The following is a 26,663-nucleotide window of genomic DNA, read 5'->3' on the forward strand; positions in this document are numbered from 1 at the left end:
ACATCATCCAGGCACACTATGCACTACGGTTAGCACTCCCACCCTCCAACCCTGATGAACTGTACAACATACAAGATACACTGCAACAATTCAGCAAGCTACACACCTCCAAGCCTTTACCACCAAGGCAAACAAATACATACCACCACCTGAAAGTTCCACTTAAGCCACACAAAATTCTAATCAAAATCCAAGAAATGCTCTCTTAACAGTATTGATGATGAATCTGCACAAATGGACTGCAGCAGTTTGAGAAAGTCACATCAAGGGCAGTTAGGGATGCACAAAAACACAAAGAACTTTATTTTTTTCTTGAAAATATTGAGCAATAATCTTTCTTCATCCATCGTCCTAAGAACTTTTTCATTGCTCACGTTCTGTCCCATCAAACTATTTCACAACTTTATAAACTTTAGATGTATGCTTTCTCATTGTCTATGTTTCAGCCCTTTTTAACAATGCTCCAAATCACAATTTTGATAATTCTTTTCTTCAGATTTCTACTCATCCCTATACTGACCTATTCTTTAGGCCTGGAAAATTGCCTTCAGGATTTCCTCATAAATAACATCTACAGGCATCTTAGCACAGTTGGCTGGAGGCTTGGTTAGCACTGCAAACTGAAGTCAAGTATGGTTCCAGCCCTGTTTTTGCTGAGGTCATCACGAAGGTCCCACTTTCTTAACCTCTCCCCTCTGGTTAAACCATCACCAGTTGTCTCCCTCCATTGAAACAGTTGGGTCTATGGCTACTTTATATAATCGCTTCTTCAAAAGTATTGCAATAAACGTCTTCTATACTGTACACTTATGTAACTTTTTTTTAAAAAGGGGGCTTAAAGATGCAACAACGAAAATGTATTTTATAAGACAGTTTCATGAAAGATTTTTATCTGTAACTTAGATAAACTAAATTTTACTTCGGTGCCAAATAGCAAGCACTGCACGTACAGGGTAAGCCGTGGTCATGTGACCAAGCGCTACCAACCAATCAAAAGTATGTCACCGCCCTTTTCCACAGCGGCTAATCGAAACTTACCTTTCAATCGAATTGACCAATCATAATACACATTTGCAGCCATCCAATGGACATGCACATTGGGATCTGGCACAATCCGGTCTGAGCCGGCCCGCTCCCGCCAGGGCGGAACCGGATCCGGGGCTGGGGGCGGAAATGTTGCGGGAAGGGCCTGATGACTAGGCCCGAAGAACCAAGAGACGCAGCGACGGATAGCGGCTCAACATTCGTCCTCACTGGGTTAAAGGGGCTGTGCTGGATACTCGGAGTATGAGCCGGACAGGGAAGAGATCGTATTTCAACTATGGTGAGTACGCGGCCTCGTTTTGTCTCTTGTACCCTGCGTGCTCCATTGGACTTGATATTGTCAGAAGAAACGCCAAGGCTGCTCTCCTTTTGTGGGCCTTCTACGGAAACGTCTCCCTTCTCTGTAGCAAGCCCTTCTGCATTATGGGGCTAGCTTCCCTTCCTCTTTCCGAGGCAGTTGCAACCAATTCTCATGTTTTTCATCAAGGAAGTGCGGTGGGGAGGCATACCTTCCATACATCAAGTAGAATGAGTTCTGCTGACGTTCTTAAGGAAGGTGTTGTGGTATTTGTTGTGCCACTGTCCGCAGATTTGATTGGGTACCGAAAACATTAGGAAGGGAAGAGGCCGTTCAACTCCTCCTTTAAATCCGTTCTGCCCTGTAATCAGGGTAATGGTTGCTTCGTTTAGAATCACTCTTAGTTGCTAATGTGTCAGTGTCGGTTCCCTGCATAACAATTAAAAAGGTTCTCCCATGATCGTGCACACTTCTCAACTGACTGCAGGATTTCTGAGGGTAGCCTTTAGAGCAGTATTGCCCAAATGTTTGTTTGCTGAGACTCCATTTTGAAGCTTGAAAATTGTGACCCCCTCAGTGAGAACTGAAAGCAGGGATACACTCATCAGAACCAAAAGTTCCATGATAGTCATCACTGCCTTACTGTGCTATTCTAGTCAGATCCTTTCTTTGGAAAGTTTGGCTTTAGAATAATACATTGCTCAAGATTGTGGTACCCTGCAAAAAGTTAATGTAATATGCTATGGAATCAGTGGACATTGCTCCTGTGACTTATACGTAGGCACAGATGCATTTCAGGAATCTGTTTTATTATCAAATAACAAGTTGGATTCACTAGAAAACAATTGTTTCATCGAGAGGCTGCTATAAAGGATAATAATCTAGTTTTAAGTCTTAAATGGAATGTAAATGAAAGATGTTATAGACTGCAAAAAGTGAAGTGATTTCTATGACTAGATTCTGTAAAATGTACATGTAGCTTGAAAGTGGAGCAGAAGCACTGCATATGTCCACAAAATGATTTGATTTGTCCCTAATCTGTCACGTTTGTCAGAGTAGTTGATCAGCATTTTATGCAAAAATGTATCATCATCTCCTGAACCCACTTAAGCTTTTTATGCACACGAGAGATCAGCTAGTCCACTGATTATGGTTGATATCATAATAAAGCACTCTTGTCTCCACTTAACAAAAGGAATCTAGTATTCTGGGAGGGGGCCAAAAATTATCTTAAAGAAATGTTCTGGAGGAAAATACTTGAGGCATTCTTTCCCAACTGAGCCATTTTAAAACTAAATGTAGTCTGTGCTGACCAAGAATCTTGCTTTTTTTGTGTGCAAAATGATATCAGCTTCTGATAGCAGCCTGTCTAGCTCCCTTCTTGATTTAGTTTTTGCAACAAACCTGCATCATTACACAATCTGGCAGCCAGTACAAAAGTCGATTAATCTTTTTGGAAGCAAATAATTCTGGCATCTAACCTAATTCCTATGCTCATAACTTTTTTGTCATAAACCCACCTGAGGAAAGTGTGCTGACATTAAGACCAACTACATTCGGTGGTCACAAACTTAATCAACTAACTCAACATCCCCAACTGTCCTGTCTGAACTCGGGTTAACAGAGCCCTGACCCAGTTTCTGTATTTGACAAGAACCACTTTGATCAATTTTAATCACAGGCAAGCAAAAAACATGAATCAACACAATCCTGGAGTTGGAAGTCTAACCTCTTAAGCATGTGCACACAGAAACATACAAGCATGGCAATGATGGGTGGAGAAAGAAAATTGGAGAAACGTGGTTCAATTGCACCGGTTTCTGGACTTCAGGGGTGTACCTTTTTTTGTTTCTTTCAGGTTGTTGCAATCTGGCCACCTTTTATGTGTGCAGTTGCTTTAGTTCCTTGAAGAGACTGAATGGCTAACAACTAATTATTTAGTTTCTCAAGTCACTGGAGCAAATGGTGGGAGAGAATAGCTAAGTGTCTTTTAGTTCTTGGTTACTTAATTCTCAAGGAAGTGTGCGTGATGCTGTCTTGAGTCTGGAGACCTTTTGCCTCGAGCTATCAACCTATCCAGACCGCTGGAGCATTGGACAGTATGTGTGAGCGATAGAGACAGAAGGTATAGGGCTCCTGTGTGCTATGGTGGTGTCCCTACCTCCTGGGTCAGGAGGCTTGGGTTCAAGTCCTACCTCCAGAGGTGTGTAATTACATATCTGAACAGGTTGATAGCCAGTCAGCTCCTAATATGCTGATGACTCCAGGCCTCCACAACTGGAACCTAAGTTGTGGGGAGGGGTGTGGAGGAAAAATCAACAATCTGCCACTGGGCAAAGCTTGCTCTGGAAACTCTGGCCGGTCATTCACAACTGCTTTTTTTTTTCTCCTAAGATCAGCGCAAGGTCAATAACACATCTCTGCTTCACCTTGTGTACCTGTTCAACTCACTTCTGTAACTAGGTGGATCCGTTTTCTACCATGTTATGTTCTACGTCTCAATTTCTGCATGGAAATAGTTTGCTCATTTGCTGTTTTGGAAAAAAAATCTTTGGTTGACAGTTGCGAGAGGGGGGGGAAAAAAGAGACTTTTTTATTGACTGTATTAAAATCTCAGTAAAATGTCATTGCATTCTCCCTAATCTGCATGTATTTCAATAAAAAAATTCATAAAGCCATAAGGAGTAGGCCATTTAGTTGTTTGAGATTGTGAATGATCTCAACTTTGAAGCCATTTTCCTGCACCCTCCATTCGGCTCATCAAGAACGTTACAGCATTCAGTAACTCTTACTTAAAACTTCTGGTACTTCAAGATAATCCAGAAATGCAAAGGTAACCTGCAATATTTACTTTCTGTAAAGCTAACTGTTATAGACCACTCTCCTGTCTCCCTCGCCTCTTGAATCATTGTTTGATACCATGACCTTTGCTAGCAGCATCAAGACTATTGATTAAATGTTGCTGTTATGACCCTCCTCCTGCAAGCCTACTATTGAAAGGTTTGCCCTGCCCCGCCCCAGTCCTGAACTTGCATCTTTCCATCACTAAAGTAAACATAACAGAACTGTGATTGCTATCACCAAAGTGCTCATCTACTTCCAAATCTAACACCTGGCTGGGCTCATTACCCAGTACCAAATCTAATGTGGCTTTGCCCCTTGTGGGCCTATCTACATACTGTGTCAGGAAGCCCTCCTGCACACTCTGGACAAAAACTGACACATCTATAGTACTCGAACTATAGTGTTCCCAGTCAATATTTGGAAAGTTAAAGTCCCCCATGACAACTACCCTGTCTCTCTCACTCCTGTTGAGAATCATCTATGCTATCCTTTCCTCTACATCTCTGGAACTATGTGAGGTGATGCACTTTGGTAGGAGTAACCGGAAGACAAAGTACAGGGCTAATGGTAAGATTCTTAACAGTGTAGATGAGCAGAGAGATCTCGGTGTCCATGTACACAGACCCTTGAAAGTTGCCACCCAGGTTGACAGGGCTGTTAAGAAGGCATACAGTGTTTTAGCTTTTATTAATAGTGGGATCGAGTTCCAGAACCAAGAGGTTATGGTGAAGCTGTACAAAACTGTGGTGCGGCCGCACCTTGGAGTATTGTGTACAGTTCTGGTGATCGCATTATAAGAAGGATGTGGAAGCTTTGGAAAGGGTGCAGAGGAGATTTACTAGGATGTTGCCTGGTATGGAGGGAAGGCCTTACGAGGAAAGGCTGAGGGACTTGAGGCTGTTTTCATTAGAGAGAAGGTGGTTGAGAGGTGACTTAATTGAAACACATAAAATAATCAGAGGGTTGGATAGGGAGAGCCTTTTTCCTAGGATAGTGACGGCGAGCACGAGGGGGCATAGCTTTAAATTGAGGGGTGAAAGATATAGGACAGATGTCAGAGGTAGTTTCTTTACTCAGAGTAGTAAGGGAATGGAATGCTTTGCCTGCAACAGTAGTAGATTTGCCAACTTTAGGTACATTTAAGTCATCATTGGACAAGCATATGGACGTACATGGAATAGTGTAGGTTAGATGGGCTTGAGAACGGTATGACAGGTCGGCACAACATCGAGGGCCGAATGGCCTGTACTGTGCTGTTATGTTCTGTAGCCAGTCTCCTACATAGCCTTGTGCCTCATTTGAAATCAGCTTATCTAAGAGACTCTCATCCTGTTACCTGGACCCTATTGCTACTAATCTATTTACCACCACACAGCAGCACTCCACCCACCCCTCAAATTGTGTCCACAGTCTTCAACATATTTGACCATACAATGCTCCTTTCATTAGTTTTCTACTTTAACAAGCTGGCTTGGACTACAATCAGCTGGTCCTATTCTTATTTGTTTTCTATAATTCTAGCCATAATAGGATTGCTAGTGGTTTTACCTGCTTTCTTTCGGTTAACTCTGTTTCATATGGATCTAGCCTTTGTCCCCTGTGCACCTTGGTGACGTGTGAAAGTTGTTAGGTTTTACATTTAGGTAATTGTCCAAGCTCTAATTTGTCATCATGCCTTTGGACTTAGCAGCCTGAAAATTTAACAGCAGTTATCGAACTTGTAATGCTGGATGTGCAGACATTTCTTCCAGTTAAGCATTGGGAAGACAAGCCATTTTTTTTTGTTCTGTTCTCTAGCAACCCTTCCATCCTAAGTTCAGCAATTTCCTGGAAAAACCAGGTAAATATGGTAATTTCCTTCCCTAAAGGATGTTAGTGAATTAGATGAGTGTTTCAGGCAATCAACACTAGTTTCATGGTTGTCGTTAGATGCATAGTACCAGATTTTTATTGAATTCAAATTCCAGCAACTGCCATGGTGGGATTTAAACCCTGGTCCCAAGACTATTGTAGCTCATCTGATGTAACCAGTTCATATCTTTTTTAAAAAAAGTCAGATGTATAAGTAAAAATCCTAGTGGGTGTCCTGCATTCTACAGGTCTTCCAAAACTCTAATTTGTGTTCTGTTGCCTTATCACCCATGCACTTTCTGATTCATATTGGCTCTGTTCAAACAATGTCTTGATTTTGAAATTGATTTTTGTTTCCATATTCTTCTATGGCCTTTTGTCTCAAACATGCACACGTGTACATGTGCAATGTCTTCTAGCACTACAGCCTTCGTGAGATATGTGCTCACCTATTCCTAGCCTCTAAAGCATCATTCTAGGCCTAACCTTACCACCCAGTTTCCTTTATACCTTCAAAATCAACTTGTGCCTCTTCCATGTTCAGTCAATCACCAAGTAAATACTATGCCAATGAACCATACCATAGCAATGTCAAGTGTGGAAATGCTGAGAGGCAAAAGAAAACACTCATTCACAAGGTTTGATAACACAAAATGCTGTTCTACAACATGACTTTTTTTTAGAAGGAAGTTGACCTGATCCATTGAAGTATCACAGAAACATAAGAAATTGGAGTAGTCCATTTGGCCTATTCAGTATAAATGTTGATTCTCTTTCAGTGCCGTACTGTCACAGTCTCCATACCTCTTGACACCTCTAGCTTCTATAAATCTATCTACTGATTTCTTAAATACACTCAGTTATTTCATGTCCACGGTCTTCTATGGTAGATAATTCCACCAATTTGCTGCCATCTAAGTGAAGATATTATCATCTCGGCCCTAAATGGCCTATTATGTATCCTGAGACTGTGGATGCTGGAAACCTGAATCTGACACAATGCTGGCGTAACCAAGTAGCTCTGGTAGTATCTGTAGATAGAAGCAGTTAACATTTTGACTCTTCAGAACTGTTCTGAGGACATGAATTCGAATCCCATTGTGAAATTTGAAAAAGCCATAGAGCTGTACAGCATGGGAACAGACCTTTCAGTCCAACTTGTCCATCCTGACCAGATATCCTAAAAAAAATCGAGTCCCATTTGGCCAAATCCCCCTCAACCCTTCCTATTCGTATACACATCCAGATGCCTTTTAAATGTTGTGATTTTTACCAGCTTCCACCACTTTCTCTGGCAGCTCATGCCAATGAACCATACCAGGTTCGGGCAGCATGGTGGCTCAGTCATTAGCACGGCAGCCTCACAGCGCCAGGGACCCAGGTTCGATTCCAGCCTCGGGCAACTGTCTGTGCAAACTCTGCACAGACAATCTCCCCGTGTCTGTGTGGGTTTCCTCCAGGTGCTCCCGTTTCCTCCTGCAATCCAAAGATGTGCAGGCTAGGTGGATTGGCCATGCTGAGTTGCCTGTAGTGTTCAGGGGTGTGTGGGTCACAGGGGGATGGGTCTGGGTGGGATGCTTCAAGTGGCGGTGTGGACTTGTTGGGCCGAGCTGCCAGTTGCCACACTGGAGGGAATCTAATCTAATCTAATCATAGTACATACGCACCACCCGCTATGTGAAAGTGTTGTCCTTTAGGTCCCTTTAAAATTTTTCCCCTCTCACCTTAAACCTTGAGTTAAAAGTGAGTCTAATGGTGATCATGTGACCATCTGGTTCCTTTACAAGAAGGAAAGCTGCCATCCTTACTTGCTATGATCAGTAGGTAATTCCAGACTCTCAACAATGTGGTTGGCTCTTAACTGCTCCCAAGAGCAATTGGGGATGGCCACAGTTGCTGGGGTGTACATGCCCCATGAAGTAATTTTTACAGAACTTCCTTTTAACACTGCAGGTTCCCACCCACCACTACCAAGGTAGTGTGAGATAACAGGGTGTAGAACTGGATGAACGAAGCAGGAAAGCTGACATTTCGGCAGGGTCTAGGCCTGAAATGTCACCTTTCCTGTTCCTGTGATGCTGCTTGGCCTGCTGTGTTCATCCAGCTCTATACCTTATCTCGAATTCTCCAGCATCTGCAATTCCTACTATCTCTATTTCATTCATCCCCTTCCATACTGTACATCAACAGCCCATTGTGATGTACACTTCACATAATAACGTCCACCAACACTTCCCTACAGCACTCAGTTGGTAACATTTTCCTGAGCAGAGCTACTTCCATTATGATTCACAACAGTGCCTAGGAGTTTGCAACCAAGTCCCTGGACTTCTGAAAAGGTTGTCCAAGTATGGCATTTGTCATGTGCTTATAAGCAGTCTTCATTCAATCTCCTGGTAAACTGTAAAGAACTTCAGCAAATTGACAAGACATGATTTTTGCCTGAAACCATGTTCTGTACTCATAATCCCCTATTTTTCAATGTGGTGACGTAGGGTTATGGTAGTCCCTTTAAGGGCAAGATTGCAGAGTACCTGGAAGTGCATGGTAAAATAGGGCTGAATCGGCACAGCTTCATCATGGAGAGGTCGTGCTGACAAATCTATTGAAATTCTAAAGAGCTGCTGAGCATATCGGACAAACGAGAGCCAGTGAAAGTAGTCTGTTTGAATTTCTAGAAGGCCTTTTGATAAAGAGCTGTTCAGAGGTAAGAGCCCATGGCGTTAGGAGCAAGGTACTAGTCTGCATTATTAAGGAATCGAGGGTTGTCGGAGGAAGGCAGTAGAATGGGGTTTAGAAACATGTTAGCCACAATCGAATGCTGAGCAGAGACAATAGGCCAAATGGCCTAATTCTGCTCAGTCTTATGGTCTCTAAATTGTAACTTAAATGAACAGTTCAGTGCCCTTTATGCTGTTGTACTTCATGTGTCTCACTTACTTTTTTTGTGTTGAATAGCTCGTTGACTTTCCTTCCATCAGAGCTTAAATTCATATTATGCATGTTGCCATGTATTGGGAGTCACCAGTATTTTTCACGAAATAGCACCTCTTTATTGTATTATGTGTCTCAGTTAACATATCCTATAACACTGTGGTTTTCACTGCCCTCATGCACTGGATTGAATTAATTTGCATTTTCCCTCAGAAACCCCAGTACCAGTTACATTTATCTATAGTTATTATCCAGGCCCAGTTTTGAAAAAGATACAAATTCTCATGTACTGGATTGCTGTATTCCATGTTCATTGCACTGGCTGCAGGTTTAGAATTGTTAAACAGAGGTGCTTCTTTTGATACCTTTCTCCAAGACATTTTCTTAATGTATTTCTCAGGTTTTCTGTCTGTCTTTGAATTATTTGCTTCTTCCTAACTAATTGTTAAATGAATTTTCTTAACTTTCCAGCCTAATCCATAATTTTTATACATCTTATCATTTTCCTGTCACAGAGAGAAGTTTTTGGTCTTGGAAAAGTGGAACCTGTTTTACAAATGTGACTTTCCCGGCTATTGTCAAACCATACTATTTTGAATATGTTCTCATTTTCACTAGATCCCTAAAACAGTTTTGAAGGTTGTTCCTACTTCAAAAAGAAGGCTGTAGTTTCCTTGCACCTCTTGTAATTTAAGTTTTTTTTTTCCCTTCCTCCATCCCAATTGACAGGGATCTCTCCAATCATATTTCAAACTGTTTTCTGGTTTAATTAACGGTAAATGAGGTTTGATTTGCCTTACCAACTCTGATAATGGGATCAGATTGTGTCGATTTATTTAATGTGGAGGTTGATTTTTTTTAACTGCAGTGCATCAACTACAGGTAGTTATGATTTCAATGTTGCGCATGAGTAGCAGGAGTATACAATTTGTACTGACTGCTTCTATGTCGTTACTTTTGAATGTTGACCTAGATTCACATACTTGACAATTATTCATCCTGTGACTTTGTGGCCAATTTCTTCAATCTCACCATGGTTTATAGTTTTGTTCTTACAGCTACCATCTGAGCATAATCAGCTGCTTGCTTGCCTGATCCACTACCTGATGGAACTGGACCTTTACCTGGTTTCTGTTTTGTCTCTATTGGTGTGTTGCATGCACAAATAAATTGAGTGCAGGCCAGTCTTTTTATAAAAGCAAAATTCTGCAAGCAAGGAATCTGAAATAATCTGAAACTATCCTGAAGAAGAGTAATACTGGATTTAAAAGGTTAACTCTGTTTCTCTCAGCACAGATGCTGCCAGACCTGCTGAGTTTTTCCAGCATATTGTTTCTGGCCTGCCTTTTGGTTTAGGTCTAAATTTGCTAAAGGTGGAATTAGACTGTACTTGAAGTAAACTGGTTGGGTGTTTGTGTTCCAAGGTATTTTAGGGTGATTTCATTTGTGTTTTCACATCTTTTTATTAAAGTATACTGTGGTGAGGTGCAAAGAGTGGCAATTTGTTTGAGGTTCCTTTCTAAAAGAGGCAGATAATCCCATGTTGGTGTGCCTGACCAAGAAGTGTCATTGTAGGGCTTAAGCAGTTCAGAGAACTAGTTTTTAAATGCCATACAACCATACTACCAACAACAGTAACGGTCTGAACTGGACATAATTGAAGAAAATTTTGCCAAACTGTATTCAATATTAACTCCTCCATTTCTACTGACTCTGGAGTAAAGCAGCCATGTATCGCTGCAATTTGTGGTCTTTTGAAAGATTGCCTTCATTTGAGGCAGTTTCTTAAATGCTCAACTGAACTTATGATTGCTAGAATTACTGTGTTGTGGTGAAATTAACCACATTGCAGCTTTAACTGCTGCATCAATAGCCGTTCAGTAGAGAAACCTGTGAAGTAAAGGGCCTGTGTTTTTATATGTTGCCAAATAAATGTTGATTGTTTTTAACCCAGATTCAGTTAGTGACAAAACTGTTAGAGGATCAAGCTGTCTTAAAGTGAAAGAAACATGAGTCTGGAGTTTTGAGCATTGAATGTTTAACTTCTCCCTGTGTGGTTAAACAAAAGCATGAAAAAAGTGACTACTGACATCTCTTACTTCAGATACTACAAAAGGCTTTAAAAATAGTGTAGAGTCATGAACTTTGTGACAACAGCAGATGTTAGTAAAATGTAACTGCCATGAATGTTAATGTTTTTGCTGTTTTAATTCCTTTACTGTGATAAATTTGTTTTAGACTTAAACTGAGTTCGTGTAACATATGTCATAACTGAAGACTCAGAAGAACCTTGCATTGAGCCAGTGTGATGGCATAGTGGTAATGTTGCTGGTCTAATCATCCAGAAGCCTGGGCTGATAAACTGGAGACTTCAAATTTTACTGCATTCTGTGTTTAAATTTAATTAACTTAAAATAAATCCAGAATAAGAACCTGGTCTCCAGAATCTGGAATAGTAATGGTGATCATGAAACTACCAGGTTGTCATCAAAATCCAGTCAGTAATGTTCCTTGAGGTAAATCTGGCGTAAGTGGCCACTGATGCAGAGCAATGCAATTCACTCTTAACTGCCCTCTAAATCATACTTGCGTTCAAGAAGGCAGCGCTGTAATGTTGCCGAAGTTAATTTAGGATGGACAATAAATCCTGGCCTTGCTGTGACCATGTCCTCTGAATGAACTTCTTAAAATTTTCTTCAGCAATGCAAGCAAGCCGTTGTATTACTTAGTAATGAGAATGCTGAAATATGCAACAAGAATATTTAGAATAAGGAGTTCCAAAGTACAGTGAGCGTGCCTAGATCTTTAATATTCTCCTTTTCAATTCCTTACACAGCTTTACCCCTCCTGATCTCTCATCTCTTCAAAATATTTGCGATTGTTTAGTTCTGGTCTTTAAGTGTTGCTGATTTTGATCAATCTACTGTTCGCCGCCAAGACAGTTTTCTAGGCTAATTGCTGAAATAGCCTCCCTACACTGCTGTACCTCTATATAGCACTTTTCTTTGATACCCCTTGAAGTCTACCCCTTTGTCCAGGCTTTTGGTGATCTGATCTAATCTGTTTTGTGGACTGATGTCATTTGGTTTTATAATCCTTTTGTGAAGTGCCTTGGGATGGTTTATTATTTTGGTATGATGTAGTTGTTGTCATTGAGCGAATGTTTCACATTCTCGGTGATATGTGGTTCTCATGAAAGTCTTGAATCACAACTTGCATCCGAAGTCCTGCTGGAAGGGAAAACATTATTATCTGGCTCAATTTATATTTGTAACTTTCATCTTGTAAATTAGAATATTCTTAAAAATTAGACATCAAAAATGTTCTTCTTGACATTGTTTGAAAATTCCACTTATGCTCAGTCGGGTAACTGCTTGCAAATATTTTCCTAATCGGCCTGTTCAATGATGTTCTTACACTTCTGGAGCAAGTGGGATCTGAACCTGGGTCCCCTAACTTAAAGATATGGACACTACCACTGTGCCGCAAGAGCCCATGAAATTGCAAGCTACACCTGGTTCAGCTTCCAGTTGCCTAAGCCATTGTGTTTTGAAGAGTGCCATTTGTTTTGGTGACCTTTTGATTCCTTCAAATTTGACTCTTTCTGGATTTCTGTCTCTGTTTCTGAAGATGTTACACTTTTTGCATTGGTGACTGTTGGCAGTTTTTTTTTGGGTATTGTAGGGAGCAGAATTACAGGGAAATCCAAACTATATTAATGCATCCATGATGTGTGCAATCCTGACACATTAATGTTTGTCTAGATATCCTTGCTGCACCCACCTAAATTTTTAGATCTGCTCCCCAGACTTGGATCACTTTCTAACAAAAGTTAAATTGGGCCACATAGGCTATTTTAGTGATTATCAGTCCATGCCAATATTTAAGTTCCAACTGGGCCAGAACCCACCTTTCCTACTGAAAAAAATCTACCTTTGTAACCCTCCCTTCCCCAAATCCTGTGCTTGTGTAGTGTTTATAGTGTCAACCTCTATCCAAGCAAGTCCTCATTCTCACTTCTTTTGGATGAAGAAATTTCTTCTGAATTTATGATCACTATCTCAGAAATCTAATAGTAATGTTTAACTATGCTCTTCCCCACCAGAGCAAATGTTGTTGTCATGCTTGTAATACCTTGCCTAATTTTAATGATTCCCAGCCCACTGCTCCTTTTCTGACGCATTTACTCAATATTTTTCTGATGCCATCCTTGTAAATCTTTTTGAATCTTAAATGCCTATATCCTTTGTATATAATCTAGTGACTAGAACTGCAGCCAGTAGTTGAAATGCCAAGCTTTCATGCAGGTTTAGCATAACTTTGCTATTCTATTCAACCTGCTAGAAATAAATTGCTCATGGTAGGTTTGCTTTAATGGCCTTGCTAACCTGTGACTTTTCTAGTGACAAGTTTGCTTGTATTTCAAGATCCATTTTACCTTCACATGTAGACTTGCACCTTCCAAATTATAAGTGGCCTCTGTTACTAAGATGTGTTTATGGATTAGGAGGAACTGGAGTATGAACTACTTGAACACTTCTGGATTGAAGAGGCTTCAATATATGATTTCTTGGAAATGCAAAGTTAAAGCCAAAGAGAACTATGACTACCTTCTGTTAACTATTAACTAGATGCTTCAAAGCTTTAACTTTTCTTCAGCTGAGGTTTATTCTGCATTACTAAATTTAAATAGTGAATCCAGCCCTGTCTACATAGATCAGAAAGAAGACTTGCTCACATTTTAGTATCTCTCTTCCTTTATCCCACTGCTTTTATCCATTTATAACCAGAAGCCCTCCTAATTATTAAGGGGTGGGAGAAAGGAATGCTGCATATTTCATTTCCCACCTCTTAAGCAATTAAGATGGTTTGGCAACTGTGCCCATTTAATGTCATGAATCTTGTTTTTTTTTTAATTTTAAATTCACAATAGGATGTGGGTATCACTGGCTGCACTAAGATTTATTGCTCATTCCTAGTTGCTATTCAGAAGGCTATAATGGAGCTGTTGCCTTGAACTGCTGAAGTCCATATCGTGTAGGTACATCAAAACTACTGTTAAGGAGCGTGTTCCAGGATTTTGGCCTAATGACAGTGAAGAAATGGCACAATATATTTCCAAGTCAGATGAGTGTCTTGGAGTGGAACTTGTGGTTGGTTATGTTTGTATGTGTCTGCTGCCCTTCACCTACTGGATGGGAAGTGGTTGTGGCTTGGAAGATGTTATCTGAAGAGCCTTGGTCAGCTCTTGTTCCTGAGCATTGGTCGTGGAGGGAGTGGATGTTTGTGGATGTGGTGCGAAACAACAGGGCATTTCAGCCTGCTTGATGTCACGCTGCTTGTATTATTTGAGCTGCACTCATTAGAGAAGTGGGGAGTGTTCCATCACACTCCTGATTTTCACTTTTGTAGGTGAAGTGACTGGGGAATCAAGTGAGTTACTTGTTCAAGGTTCCTGGCTTTTGATCTCTCATAGCCACTCTGTTTTTATATGGTGAATTCAGTTTAGTTTCTGGTCAATGTTGAGTCTATTGATACTGGATGATTCAGTGGCGACACCATGAGATGGTTAGATTCTCTCCTCTTGGAGATGGTCATTGCCCAGCACTTTTCAGACTAAGCCTGGATATTGTCATTGTCTTGCTACTCTTGGATATGGGCAGCTTCAGTATCGGAGGAATTGTAAATAGTGCTGAACACTGCAGTCATCAAAAATTGTCTCTTGTCATTAGGGTGAAGGTCACTTAAAGCAGTTGAATGTGGTTGGGCCTAGAACTCCACCCTGAGGAACTTTTATCTGAACCCATGTGGATTCCAAATTGGTATAATGCTGCCCCTTTTTATTTAGCTGCAGCTATCATCCATACACACTTGCTACTTTATAAATTTTAAACATGTTACAATCTGCCCTGTTTGTTTTTCCCTAGTCTAATGCTACAAGCATGTTTCAATCTATGTCTGGTACCTACTAGCACATGATTTCAGTCCATTACTTTTATGTGATACAGACCTCTTATTCATAAAGTTTCCTTCCATCTTTAACTATCCTTTTAGCATCATGTTTTACAACTTTTTGTTCTCGTAGAACTAAATTGCTACTACTTGTCCAAATCCTGAAAGGATTTAAGCTTTGTTGGGATTAGGAGAATAAATTTCAAGTTGCAAAAACTGTTAACTGCATTGCAAGCATGATCACTTCTAATGCCAAGCAGCATTTCCAAATCCATTTGGCTTTTGATATCATGTTCCCCATTTGAATAGAAAAGAAATGTGGACATGTTTGTTTTAGTGAAATTGGTGGAATTCATTTTGTAAACATGTGGGACAGCTAATAAAATTCAAAATACAAATAAATGCTGATACTTCTGTTTTGACTAATCAAAAGGTATGAGTCAATCTAATTTGGAGCTCAGTAAAGCAAAGTTTTTGCCCCACTGCTCTTCAACTTTTTGCGCCTCAATAGTGTCAATTTTGGGCATCATTGAGTTTTTTTTAACTTCTATTTATTTCTTCAGCTGTTGCATTAAGTTTGAATGAGATGGCAAGATGAAAGAAAGGCAAATTAAAGGATATGGGAGCATTATGGGTAGATGGATTGGAATGCACATTGTGCAAAGACTAATCATTGCATCCTGTTTGAGGCTGATGTGTTTCTGTACTTTAACATTGTATTTCTTAGAAAATGAGAATTTTTGTGTTGGGACCATGCCCATTCAGAGCTACATTGTCTTGAAGTCTATTGTTTCATGTGATCCTGCTGTTGGCTTGCAGAAGCTGATGTCAACTCCATGAGGCTACTCAGGAGTCCATTGTCAAATAATTACTTGTGACCCAAGGAGTTACAGAAAGCAGTCGTGATTGGCAAATCTGCTGGAATTTCTCAAGGTTGTGACTGCCACTATTGATAAAAGGGAGCCTGTGGACTTTCAGAAGGCTTTTGATAATGTGCCGCAACATGTTAGCATGTAAAATTAAAGCCCATGAGATTGGGGACAGAGTATTGACATGATTGGGAATTGATTATCACTCAAGAAACAATAGGAATAAATGAGTCTTCTTCCAAGTGGCAGTTAGTGACCACTGGATACCGCTTGGAGACCTATTCACGATATCAATAGTTAAGGGAACCAAATGTAACATCAAGTTTATAGAAGAGATGAAACTGGGAAAGAACTGAGGAGGATGCCGAGATGCTTTTGTAATTTGGATAAATTGGGCAAATGCAGATAAAGTATAATGTAGGTAAATAATATCAAATTGGTATCAAAAACAGGAAGGCAGATTATTTGCCAAGAAATTGGGGAAGGGGAGGTGCAGCAAAACCTGAAGGCAGTTCTACATCAGCTGTAGAAAGTACGCACGCGAGTGGCCAAGAAGACAAGTGGAATGTTGACTTTCATAGTGAAAGGATTTGGAATACAAAGAGCAGTGTTGTCTTCCTGTAATTGTAAAAAGACTTGAGACTACGCAGTTTGGTTTCATTTAAGAAAACAATATTCTGGCTATGGAGGGAGTGCAGTGAAGGTTTACCAGTCAGATTTCTGGACTGACAAATCCGTTTGAGGAGGAAGCTGGAGTAGGGCTCTGAACTGGATGGTCAGTCATGACCATATTGGTTGGTCAATCTTGAAGGGCTGAGTGGCCTACTCCCTTATTTTCTACCTTTCTCTGTAATGGGCAGGGATTTTTTTCCCTGCATTGCCACTTATTTGCAGGTACCCAAGGTTTGAGTTGTGTTCTTGAAATTCTGTCTGGGGGTGGAGTGCAATGGATCAGAAAGTAATGAGTATTGTTTTGATTTTTTTTGTGTTTACATCAAGACAGACAAAAATGTGTGTACCTTGCTTTGAGAGTTGATGACGTCTTTTCATCAAGTTTGAATATGTTGTGCCTGGTTGCATGAAATTTGCTTAAACTTAATAGTAATGGACATTGCAGCTAGTAGCCTGTTTGAATGTGATTTAATTGCTATAAACACATCAAATCAAGAAATTTAATATGCAACCTTCAGTATATCAAGAAACCTCAAACTGCATGAGAGATTTTTGAAGATGGTGCAATGTAGAAAAGTGGCAGGGTTTGTGAGGAGTTGCTGGTTGGGACAAAGGAGGCATCAACTGCACTTTAAAGTTCAAATTCATGTTTGCAAAGCTCTTCTTGGAATGTAGAAATCTGCATGTGGCTTTGATTTTTGAAGCAGGGAATCTTAAAGAAAATTCATATCCAACTTCTGTTGTTACTGATCCCTTGTGCTGCTTTTCCCTGCTCTAATCTGTACCCCTCTTTTTCCTGTGGCGCTGTCTCTCGTCCCATTCATGACTTGCTTGGCCAGGCTCTCTCTTTTTTTGCACTCCACATTTATGATGCTTGGCCACCGATCACACTCATTATCAGTGATCACGTGCTCCACTCAACAATAAGGTGCTGTGTGAAAATCTAAGTATTAGACATTAGATTGTATTATGCTTGAAATTGAAGGGAATCAAAAGCGTTACTCTTGTCCCAGTGTGATAGTGAACATATAATTCAGCTTCCATGCCTTTATAGTCCCTTTGCAGGAGCTCTAGTCGTGTTTGTTACTCATAATTCGGTGCTTTAATTTACACAATGAATTAACAAAATGCTTTAAGACTTTTTGTCCTACAGCAAATGAACATAGACCATAGAACAGTGGGCTCACGATGTTGTGTGGAACTTTTACCCTAATCTGAAGGTCTATCTACCTCCACCCCTCTCTTTATCCTAGCATCCATGTGCCTAAATGCCCCTAATGAGGCTGACCCCACTACCCTCCCTGGCAGTGCATTCCATGCCCCACCACTGAGTGAAGAACCTATTTCTGTCTCCCCTGTATCTACCTCCACTCTCACTTTAAAACTATGCCCCCTCATAATAGCTACCTCCACCCTCTGAAAAGGTTTCTGGTTGTCCACTCTATCTATACCTCTGATCATTTTGTACACCTCTATCAAGTCACTTCTCATCCTTCATTCTAAAGAGAAAAGCCCTAGTGCTCTGAACCTTTCCTCTTAAAACTTTCCCTCCATTCCAGGCAACATCCTGATAAATCTCCTCTGTGTGCCTTTTCCAGTGCTTCTGCATCCTTCCTGTAATGAGGTGACCAGACCTGGACACAATACTCCAGATATGGCTAAACCAAGGTTTCGTATAGCTGGAGCATAACTTCATGGCTGTTGAACTCAATCCCTGTATTAATGAAAGCTAACACACCATACGCCTTCCTAACAACTCTAGCCACCTGGGTGGCAGCTTTCAGGGAACTGTGGACATGAACCCCAAGATCCCTCTGCTCCTCCACACTCCCAAGAATCTTTCAGGTAACCCTGTATTCTGCTTTCAAATTTGTCCTTCCAAAGTTAATCCCCTCACTTTTCAGGGTTGAACTCCATTTGCTGCTTCTCAGCCCAGCTCTGCATCCCAGCAATATACCTTTGTAACCTAGAGCAGCCGTCTGCACTGTCCACAATGCGACCCACCTTTTGTATAGTCTGTGAAAATGAACTGCATGGCTATTAAGTAGCAGACGACAGTGCACGGAAGGAACATATGATTGCTAGAACATCAAAAGTCAGACTGTAGTTCAGTATGGTGTGGGTTCATGGTCCATGTGTGGTGTGTTGTCAAATGACAGGCCTTCAACTTTCAATGTGAAGAAATTTGAGGTGCTCAACAAAGATGCTAGGGTTATTTGAGAGAATTTCTGAAGATAACGAGAGTTTGGCAAAGATATTATAGCATTTAGGATGCTAGCATTTATAAAGATAGAATACAAAAGGCAGGATGATGTGTTAAACTATATAGAATCAGTATTTTGGCCCATCTGGATATTGTGTCCAATTCTGGATGCTAGCTTTAGGAAGGTTAGCTCAGTTGGCTGGATGGCTGGTTTGCAAACCAAAGTGCACTGGCTGGGAATCATTTATGGTAACTTTAGTCAATCTCCTTTCCTAAGGTGTGGCAACCCTTGAGTTAAACCAGCACCAGTTAGCTCTTTAATGGGAGAGTAGCTCAGTCATCCATTAGGACGTGACAACTTTACCATATTAACATAAATCAGACTAAGTTGAAAAGTGTAGACTTTTTAATGAACAGTGCATTTGGCTTGCATAAATGGGGCAATTGCAGTTTTGAAAATGGGGAAACCCAATGCCTATGGAAAAGACCAAGTTGACTTAAGTTTTGAGATGAGAACAGGACTGTTCGTGTTATGAGATTCTATTTCTACCAAGGCTTTATTTTACTGTCAATTGTCACAACATTCAGGACAATTTTTTTACATCTTTGTAGATATAGTGATATTTTCTGCAATTTTGTTATGGCACTTAGATTGTAATACCCTTTCTTGATCCATTCATGTTCTCTTCCTGAAACAACATATTAACTTTTTGGCTTGTATTGGATTGAAAGTGCCTGCAGTCACTAATACCTCATTCAACTGGCCATTTTTTTAAGAACTTAGGGTGATTTATCAGGATTTCATTTGAATGATTAAAAAGGAACTGGTGACTGCTCTGCTCCCTAATCAGGTACACATTAGCAGAAAGAGGATAACCTTGAGGGGGTGGGGGGAAGATGAGCCATAGGCTAGAATTGAAGAAAGGAGAGAATGCACAGGGGAATTTATGGAGGTATTACTTGTCTATTGGGAACACGCTTTACTTAAGGCAATTGAATGTTAAAGGGCAAGCAGGAAGTTAAAATTATAGAATGTCTTCGGTCTCCCCAGCCAACTGCAGGCTTTAGTTTACCATCCATTGTAAGGCTTTAGGAAAAAAATTGAAATGGGATTATATTCATGGAACACTCTGGAGAGTTAATTAATGAGAATCAGTATGAATTTATAAAAAGATTAACTTTTTTTTTTGAAGGAACATGTTTGGCAGAAATCCAGTATATATTGTATATGGATTTTAAGGTGTTTTGGCTAAGCACGATATAAACCTCTTAGTGAATAGAAAGGTCAATGTCAACTTTTTTTTAAAAAAAGCCTTAAGAACAGCAAAATGCTTTTGGTAGTAAATGATTCAGACTGGAGTATAAGGCAGGGGTGCTCAAAATTCGGAACTGAATCTCAGATTTTTTTAATGTAAATTATTTAAATAGAGTAAAAATTAAAAATCAATGTTATATAACCTGAGAATGCAGTGATGAGAATCCTAATTGACTGCAACAAGGCATATGTTAACAGAATGGGCATGCAAGTTTTCAAAGAATCCCTACAATGTGGAAGCAGGGCATTCAGCTCATTGAGTCCACACTGACCCTTGGAGCATCCTAACCCCCTATCCCAACCCTGTAACCCTGCATTTCCCATGGAAAATCCACTTAGCCTGTGTGTCCCTAGGTACTATGGGCAATTTAGCATGGCCAGTCCACCTAATGTGCACTTTGGAGAGTGGGAGGAAACCAGAGCATCCAGAGGAAACCCATGTAGACACAGGGAAAACATGTAAACTTCAGAGTCACCTGAGGGTGGAAGTGAACCTGGGTCCCTGACCTGTGAAGCAGTACTGCTAGCAATTGAGCCATTGTGCTGCCCCTAAAGTGACTGGTGGAATATTAATAGAAGTGTGAAGTAACATATCTTGAAGTTGGTGTTGGAAGAGGCAATATACACTTAATGTTGCAATTCCAAATAGTGCGTGAACTGAAGAGTAGAGGGGTTAATGTTGGGAGATGACAAGAATATGAAGTAGTCAAATAAAAATTATGGTCCCATAAAACAAACATTAAGTTCAATGGCAGTAGTTGTGCTGAATGTTTGTTTTTATATAGTTGTGGCACTACTAGAGTATTGTCCAATTTTGGTGGGTATGCTTTCAGAAGATGCAGAATATGTTTACTAAAGATTTAGTTGAAGCTGAGCTGATTCCCTTTTGGAACAAGGGAGATTTGGTTGAGAGAAATTATTATGACCAGCTTGGAAAGGTGTGCAACGAAAAGTAGTTCCATTAGGTCATGGTGCAAGGATGAAGAGATGTAGATTTAAGGTTTTGAGCAGGAGATGCAGGTAGTGTTGTAGGGAAACACTTTTTAAAATAGTTATAATGACCTGGACCTTGTTACTTACAAGAGTGGTAGAAGGCATGATCAATGATTTTAAAAGAAAATTCATAGGTAATTGAAAATAAATTTAAGGCTACAGGGTAGATGGGAGAATGGGATAGTTTGTGTTGTTTGAGCCTGTGTGGGCTGTGGGATGAGTGGTAACTTGCTTTGCTCAAGTGAATCTCTTGACCACAATGAAGCCTAATTTTTGTCCTGTTTGTAACTGAGTACAGGTAATTCTCTTCTACCTCGTGCAATAGAACATTGTGTTATAGGGAAATAGCTATAGAAGATTGCAATACCTGTACAGGAGAGTTTACGTTATCCAAACAGCATCCACTATTCATCAATTATGTTAGCCAATTTGTGTTAATGAAACACTCATAGCAGGGCTACCTGTAATATGACAGTGAGCAACAGCCTCATTTATTTATAACAATTCATACATCCAAAGATATTAACTGACACCTCTTGATATTTCTGCGTGACTGGCATATCTGCCTGTTGTCATGACGAAGCTGCTATTTTACTGTTTTGTTTTTCTTTCAAATGCTTGTTATCAAAATACAACCTTTTTATTTTCTATTTGCATTACAATGCTTAAATCCACTAGAAGGCTGATAATCTGTATTCGGTGAATTTTGCCACATATTGCCTTTGTAAATGGATATTGCAAGAATTGCCAGATAGTTCCTGTCTGGAAATGCAGTAGACAGATCCAATTGGCATCAAATTCCAAATCCAGTGCCACAGCACGAGTTCTCTTAATCAAAATTCAAAATAATTCCTGCTTTCAGAAGTCCACAGCTAAGTTTCAAAAGTATTGCATTGCTAAATCAAAGTTATTGACCCTGAAGTAAAACTTGCCTCAACTTGAATACATTTCAGGATTAGCATGGTTGGAGATCTTTGTAAGCATGTGTAAAACTCTACAGAAGTACTTGAGGGCTATGTTAGTTCTGATTTTAAAAGCTGCAGACTAGTTTATTTTCCTCCCAATGTTGCACACATTCTAGAGCTTAGATTAGCTATTTCATCCTTGGTGCTTGACTGAACCAGATTATGCATTTCCCTATTATATGGTCATCTAGTTGTGAAATTTAAATAAGCACCACATTGTAAATATTGTCAGAATGACAGTAGTTGAGCAGCTAATGTATTTTAAACAGGTTTTGAGTGAAAGAGAAAGTAATTGGAGTCCTGACATGTTAAACTCATGTTTGAGTGCACAAGTGCTCCTGCTGTAGCTATACTAAAAACTATTTGCTCTGTCCTCTGAAATTTTCTTGAATCTAGAAGTCACATAGGTTATCTTTAACAGCAGTGTACCAACAACTTCTAACCACAAAAAAACTGGGTGCAAACTTTCCAGACATTGGAGATGCTATCTGGAGTTCAGTCCTTATGAAACTTTCTCTGCTGTTGTACTCCCAAACTGAAATAACTCAATGCCGACAGTGCTGCTATGTACTGTGAAGCACTGCGATCTGTGTCGTCTTGGGCTGGGGTTGAGGTCGTGATGGATGGATATTGGGTCTACCTCATGAGCAGCAGGTCCACAGTAACCAATCAGTAGATATTGAGATGAAGTACACATTTATCTTGATGCTTCAGATTTATAAAGGTGCCCACATACATCTGGAGACTTGGGTGATATACATAAGTCAAGAATTAAGAACTTCCATTGTTGCTAATTCACGAGATGTGTTGCTGGCTGGGCTAACATCTATGGTCCACCCTTTAAAGTCTTTGAGCAAGTAGTAGTGTTCTGCTACCTTGAACCATGCTTATAGTGAGGAAACTTCTCCATATTTTTCTACCTCAATGTCAGTGGGGGAACAGTGTAATATAAAGCCCAAATGATGTTTGAATTGGAGGGGAACTGCAAATGATATGCTCTGATGTACCTGCTGTCCCTTGTCCTTTTTAGATAGTTTGTATGCTTGAAAAGTGATGTGGAAGGAGCCTTGGCAACATGCTGCCATTCATCTTGTTGATAATGATGTGTCCACAAAATGAGAAATTGTGAACTGTTTAAAAGCTACACTTGATTAAAATGAACTTAGAAAATGGTCTCTGTGCAAATTGACAAATTTCTAAGGATTCCAGTCAATTGTCAGGGTAGAAATCTCACCTAGGAATGTCTTGCCCTTGCATTCTGTGGGCCTTGAAGTCTGCACAAATGCACAGACCAGTGGGCTCGATACCTTTCCAACAGATCTAAACAGAGGAACTATTGAAATTCATTATGCCTGAAGTGACTGTAATGGTTCATGATTCATGTACAGAAGAGCAAAAGTCCTGGCCAGAGAGAGAAACTGATCTAGAAACCAAGTTGAAACTAAATTGTCATGGATCCCTGCACATAACCAAAGCTCCTGACTTATGGTTGGTGGGGGAAGCTTTTAATTGCACATTTTATGAACCCTAACTCGAGTCTGGTAAGGATCTAGTTATCATTAGCATCAGTCTTCTAAGGAACTATAACCTGCTGCATTGCGACAGGACTCTGTGCTGAGCTAACACCACCTCAAGTCTCAACCTGTTTGAAACCCAGTTTTCCAACAGAGAACTTATGATGGAAAATAGATCACACTCTTTCTTATTGCTATGTCTTCAGTTATCATGAAAAGCAATTTTGCTGCAAGATGTTGCCTTCAGTCGATTTGCATCCACGTTCCTATGGAGAAGAATCTCCCTGGGCCCAGTTTGGATTTACAACTTGTGTGACTTCCTTTATAAATCAAAGCTATGCATATTCGCTCTTAATTGCAACCTCTCTCCCTCTTTCCTCCCTGCATTTGTGTGTCACCACAAGTCAACCTCGTGGTCAGAATGCGTGAATAAATTGTACTTCTGTTTAAGTCTTAGTTTTTTGCAAATAATTTAACATTTTATACTTCGCAAACAGAATTTGGGTGGAACGCAGCGTGGTTTATTTCAAAAGGGAAAACAAAAATTAAAAACAATTTTTTGGTTACAGAAGAGAAAAAAGAAATTAAATTTTCCTTTCAACCCTGTCTAGAATAATACATTCACAGATCAAATGAAGCGAAGGTGAACAGTGAATATTTTACTATGCTGGTGGAGAGTATGCCAGACAAGTCAGTTGCTTTGTTCTGGATAGTATCAAATTCCTCGAATGCTGTTGGAATCATAATTAACAAATGTAGAGAATTTTATTAGACTCCTAACATGTGCCTCGTGGGTGATTAGACAGAATGAGGAGTGAGGAGGTAAACTATATGCTACAGTTCCTGGCCCCTCATCTCCTGGATTGTTGGGTAAATACCTTGCTTCCGGAATACAATTAGTGATTTTTGTAGGAAGAAGCAGGAGCCATTTTGCATAGAGCAAGGCCTTCGTAATAGGAATTCAGTGAATGATCAGAAAATGGTTTTGGTGTTGGCTGAAGCAGCAAAATGGGAAGGAAACAGGCAAGCTGCTTCAAACAGTAATTTCATGTCCACCTGGACAAGTAAATGAGCTTTTGAGTTAATATCTGTTCTAAAAGATAGCAACCCAGCATGACTGAAGATACAGAAGTAAACAATTAACAGGAAGAGACTTCACAAATTCCATAGCTTCAATGACGAAAGCACAGAATGAGAAAAAAGATGACAGAAGCATCTGCAGCCAAATCGAGCCATAGATTTGAAGTAGGTGATCATGCTCCTGATATCCCAAAACAGAGGCCAGTCTTCAGATCTTCTGATTTTTTCTGTGTGATAAAAGACCTGCTGAAGGGGGTGGATACTGCAAAGTCTATGCATCCTGACAATATTCCAACATTAATAACAAAGATTTGCCCACCAGAACTAGCTACACTTAAGTATGTTACTAGTATTTACTTGACCATATAGAAGGTTGCTCGGGTGTGTTTTATCCATGTTTGCTAAGTGTGGCTTCCAAAAGAAAATGGTTGCAGTTGACAACCAATCATCTCTCAACTGCCCAAGCATCATTGTGAAAGCTCTTAAGGGCAACCATCATTTGCTTCATCAACAATAACAAGGTCAGAAGTGGGAATTTTGACTGATTACAGAATGTTTAAGCCTTTTTGCAACTCCAAGAATATTAAAGATTTTTAAAGCCTGTGCTCATGAAAATAGCTGTATGCTCTCAGCATCCTGCCACAATGCTACTTTATTTCGCTATTATTGATTATTTGACTACACTTAGATCTTAAACTTAACTTCTGTGATGAGCTATTTACTTCCTGTATATTTTCTTTCTATTAAGCATGGTGGGAAGAGGCTGGGGTGGAGAAGTGATGCCACTGTAGATCACTTGGGCCACAACCAATTTCTGAACTCTCTTCAGTGTAAAGAGATTACGTTAAAAGTTGCTGCAAAGGCTTATTCTGTGACTTCTAGACTTTGAATTTGAGCTGTGCAATCTAGATCTGAGAGCATACGTTACATTTGCCAACATAGACACAGTTCCTCATCATATGATGCTCATTGCTATATAGCTTCAAATCTTTTGGCAGTCCTTACAAATGTAAACATGCTGACAATACTTTTCTTGCTGGCCTGCCTCCTGTCCTTCACAAATAGTCATTGGTCCAGAAGTCCTGTCTGCAGTCCTGTCTTAAAATCCTTCACATCCAACATCTCTGTCTAAACTTTGCCCTGTTGGTTTTCATCTTGCATATCTACTTCAGTACCCTCCTCTGCATTGGTAATTCTGTCCTTTTAGTCTTAACCCAGTTGAAATTGCTAGTAATCTTCAGTTATATGTCCCAGCCAGTGCCTTTTTAGCTGCTTTTGATTCCAGTTATTGGTTTTTTCCACTTTTTGTCTCGCTCTTTAGGATGTATTTCAAAATTATTTGCTCTTTCTGTTAAAAGCTCTTTTCTTTTTGTTTTTCTTCCACCATAGTGGTGTTGTCTTTATGCTTGTCAAACAGCTGATATGAGTGGGAGTCTAGACATACAGGGCATATAGGTCTGCTTTTATTAATTGAAACATTACTTCTAAGGGAGTCTGTATTCTCACCAAATCTGGTTGTGGGGCTCCTGTAGTTTGTGTGGATTGGGGGTTGTGGCTGTAGATTATGTAGCTACAGTACACAAAAATAAGATTTTTGTTACGGCTTACATTGCCACAGCCAAGTAAGTGACTTGTAAAATTCCATACTAGCCAATGAATGCTTTTAATAGCTGAGCTGGTGGCCCACACCATTTCAGGCTGATCTGAAATGGTGTCCCTATTTTCTTTGCTTATGGCATCAATGTAGCTGGGAGGTGAAACTGTTACCCCCTTTAATGTGAAAAGAAAATGGAACATTAAATGTGAAGTTTTTAATTTCATGTTAAGGATTTTTTTGGTAAACTGTTATGCATTCCATTGTTGTGATGTATTGCAAATGTTGCGAAGTCTCAAATTCCAGAGGAGTTTCTGCAATTGCAAATATGTAAAATCCAAAAATTACAGGAATCCCTCTCCCTAAATGTAGCTGAAACATTCAATTTTGCAAATTCCTTTTACTCTTCTCTGTCCTACTCAAACAAGTCTGAAATAGGTTGCATTAATATTAATCATTGCGGTGCAGGGCAGAATAAACTAGTGCTTAAATTAATTAGAAAGGATGGCACGGTACTCAGTGGTTAGCACTGCTG

The 26,663-nt window shown here is 39.9% G+C and overlaps 1 protein-coding gene across 2 annotated transcripts in view; it reads left to right on the plus strand.

Annotated features, from left to right (window-relative positions):
* The first annotated feature begins 1,097 nt into the window (after window positions 1-1,097).
* Window positions 1,098-26,663, plus strand: part of xpo6 (exportin 6) — a 105,572-nt gene continuing 80,006 nt past the window's right edge. The window contains exon 1 of one of the 2 annotated variants that reach the window (XM_048551934.2): window positions 1,098-1,324. In XM_048551934.2, the coding sequence (XP_048407891.2) occupies window positions 1,322-1,324 (3 nt within the window). In that variant the 5' untranslated portion in view covers window positions 1,098-1,321. The remainder of the gene's footprint in view (window positions 1,325-26,663) is intronic. The other variant, XM_048551933.2, reaches the window with a different exon arrangement.

This window comes from Stegostoma tigrinum, chromosome 23 (assembly GCF_030684315.1).
Source record: "Stegostoma tigrinum isolate sSteTig4 chromosome 23, sSteTig4.hap1, whole genome shotgun sequence".
Lineage (NCBI taxonomy): Eukaryota > Metazoa > Chordata > Chondrichthyes > Orectolobiformes > Stegostomatidae > Stegostoma > Stegostoma tigrinum.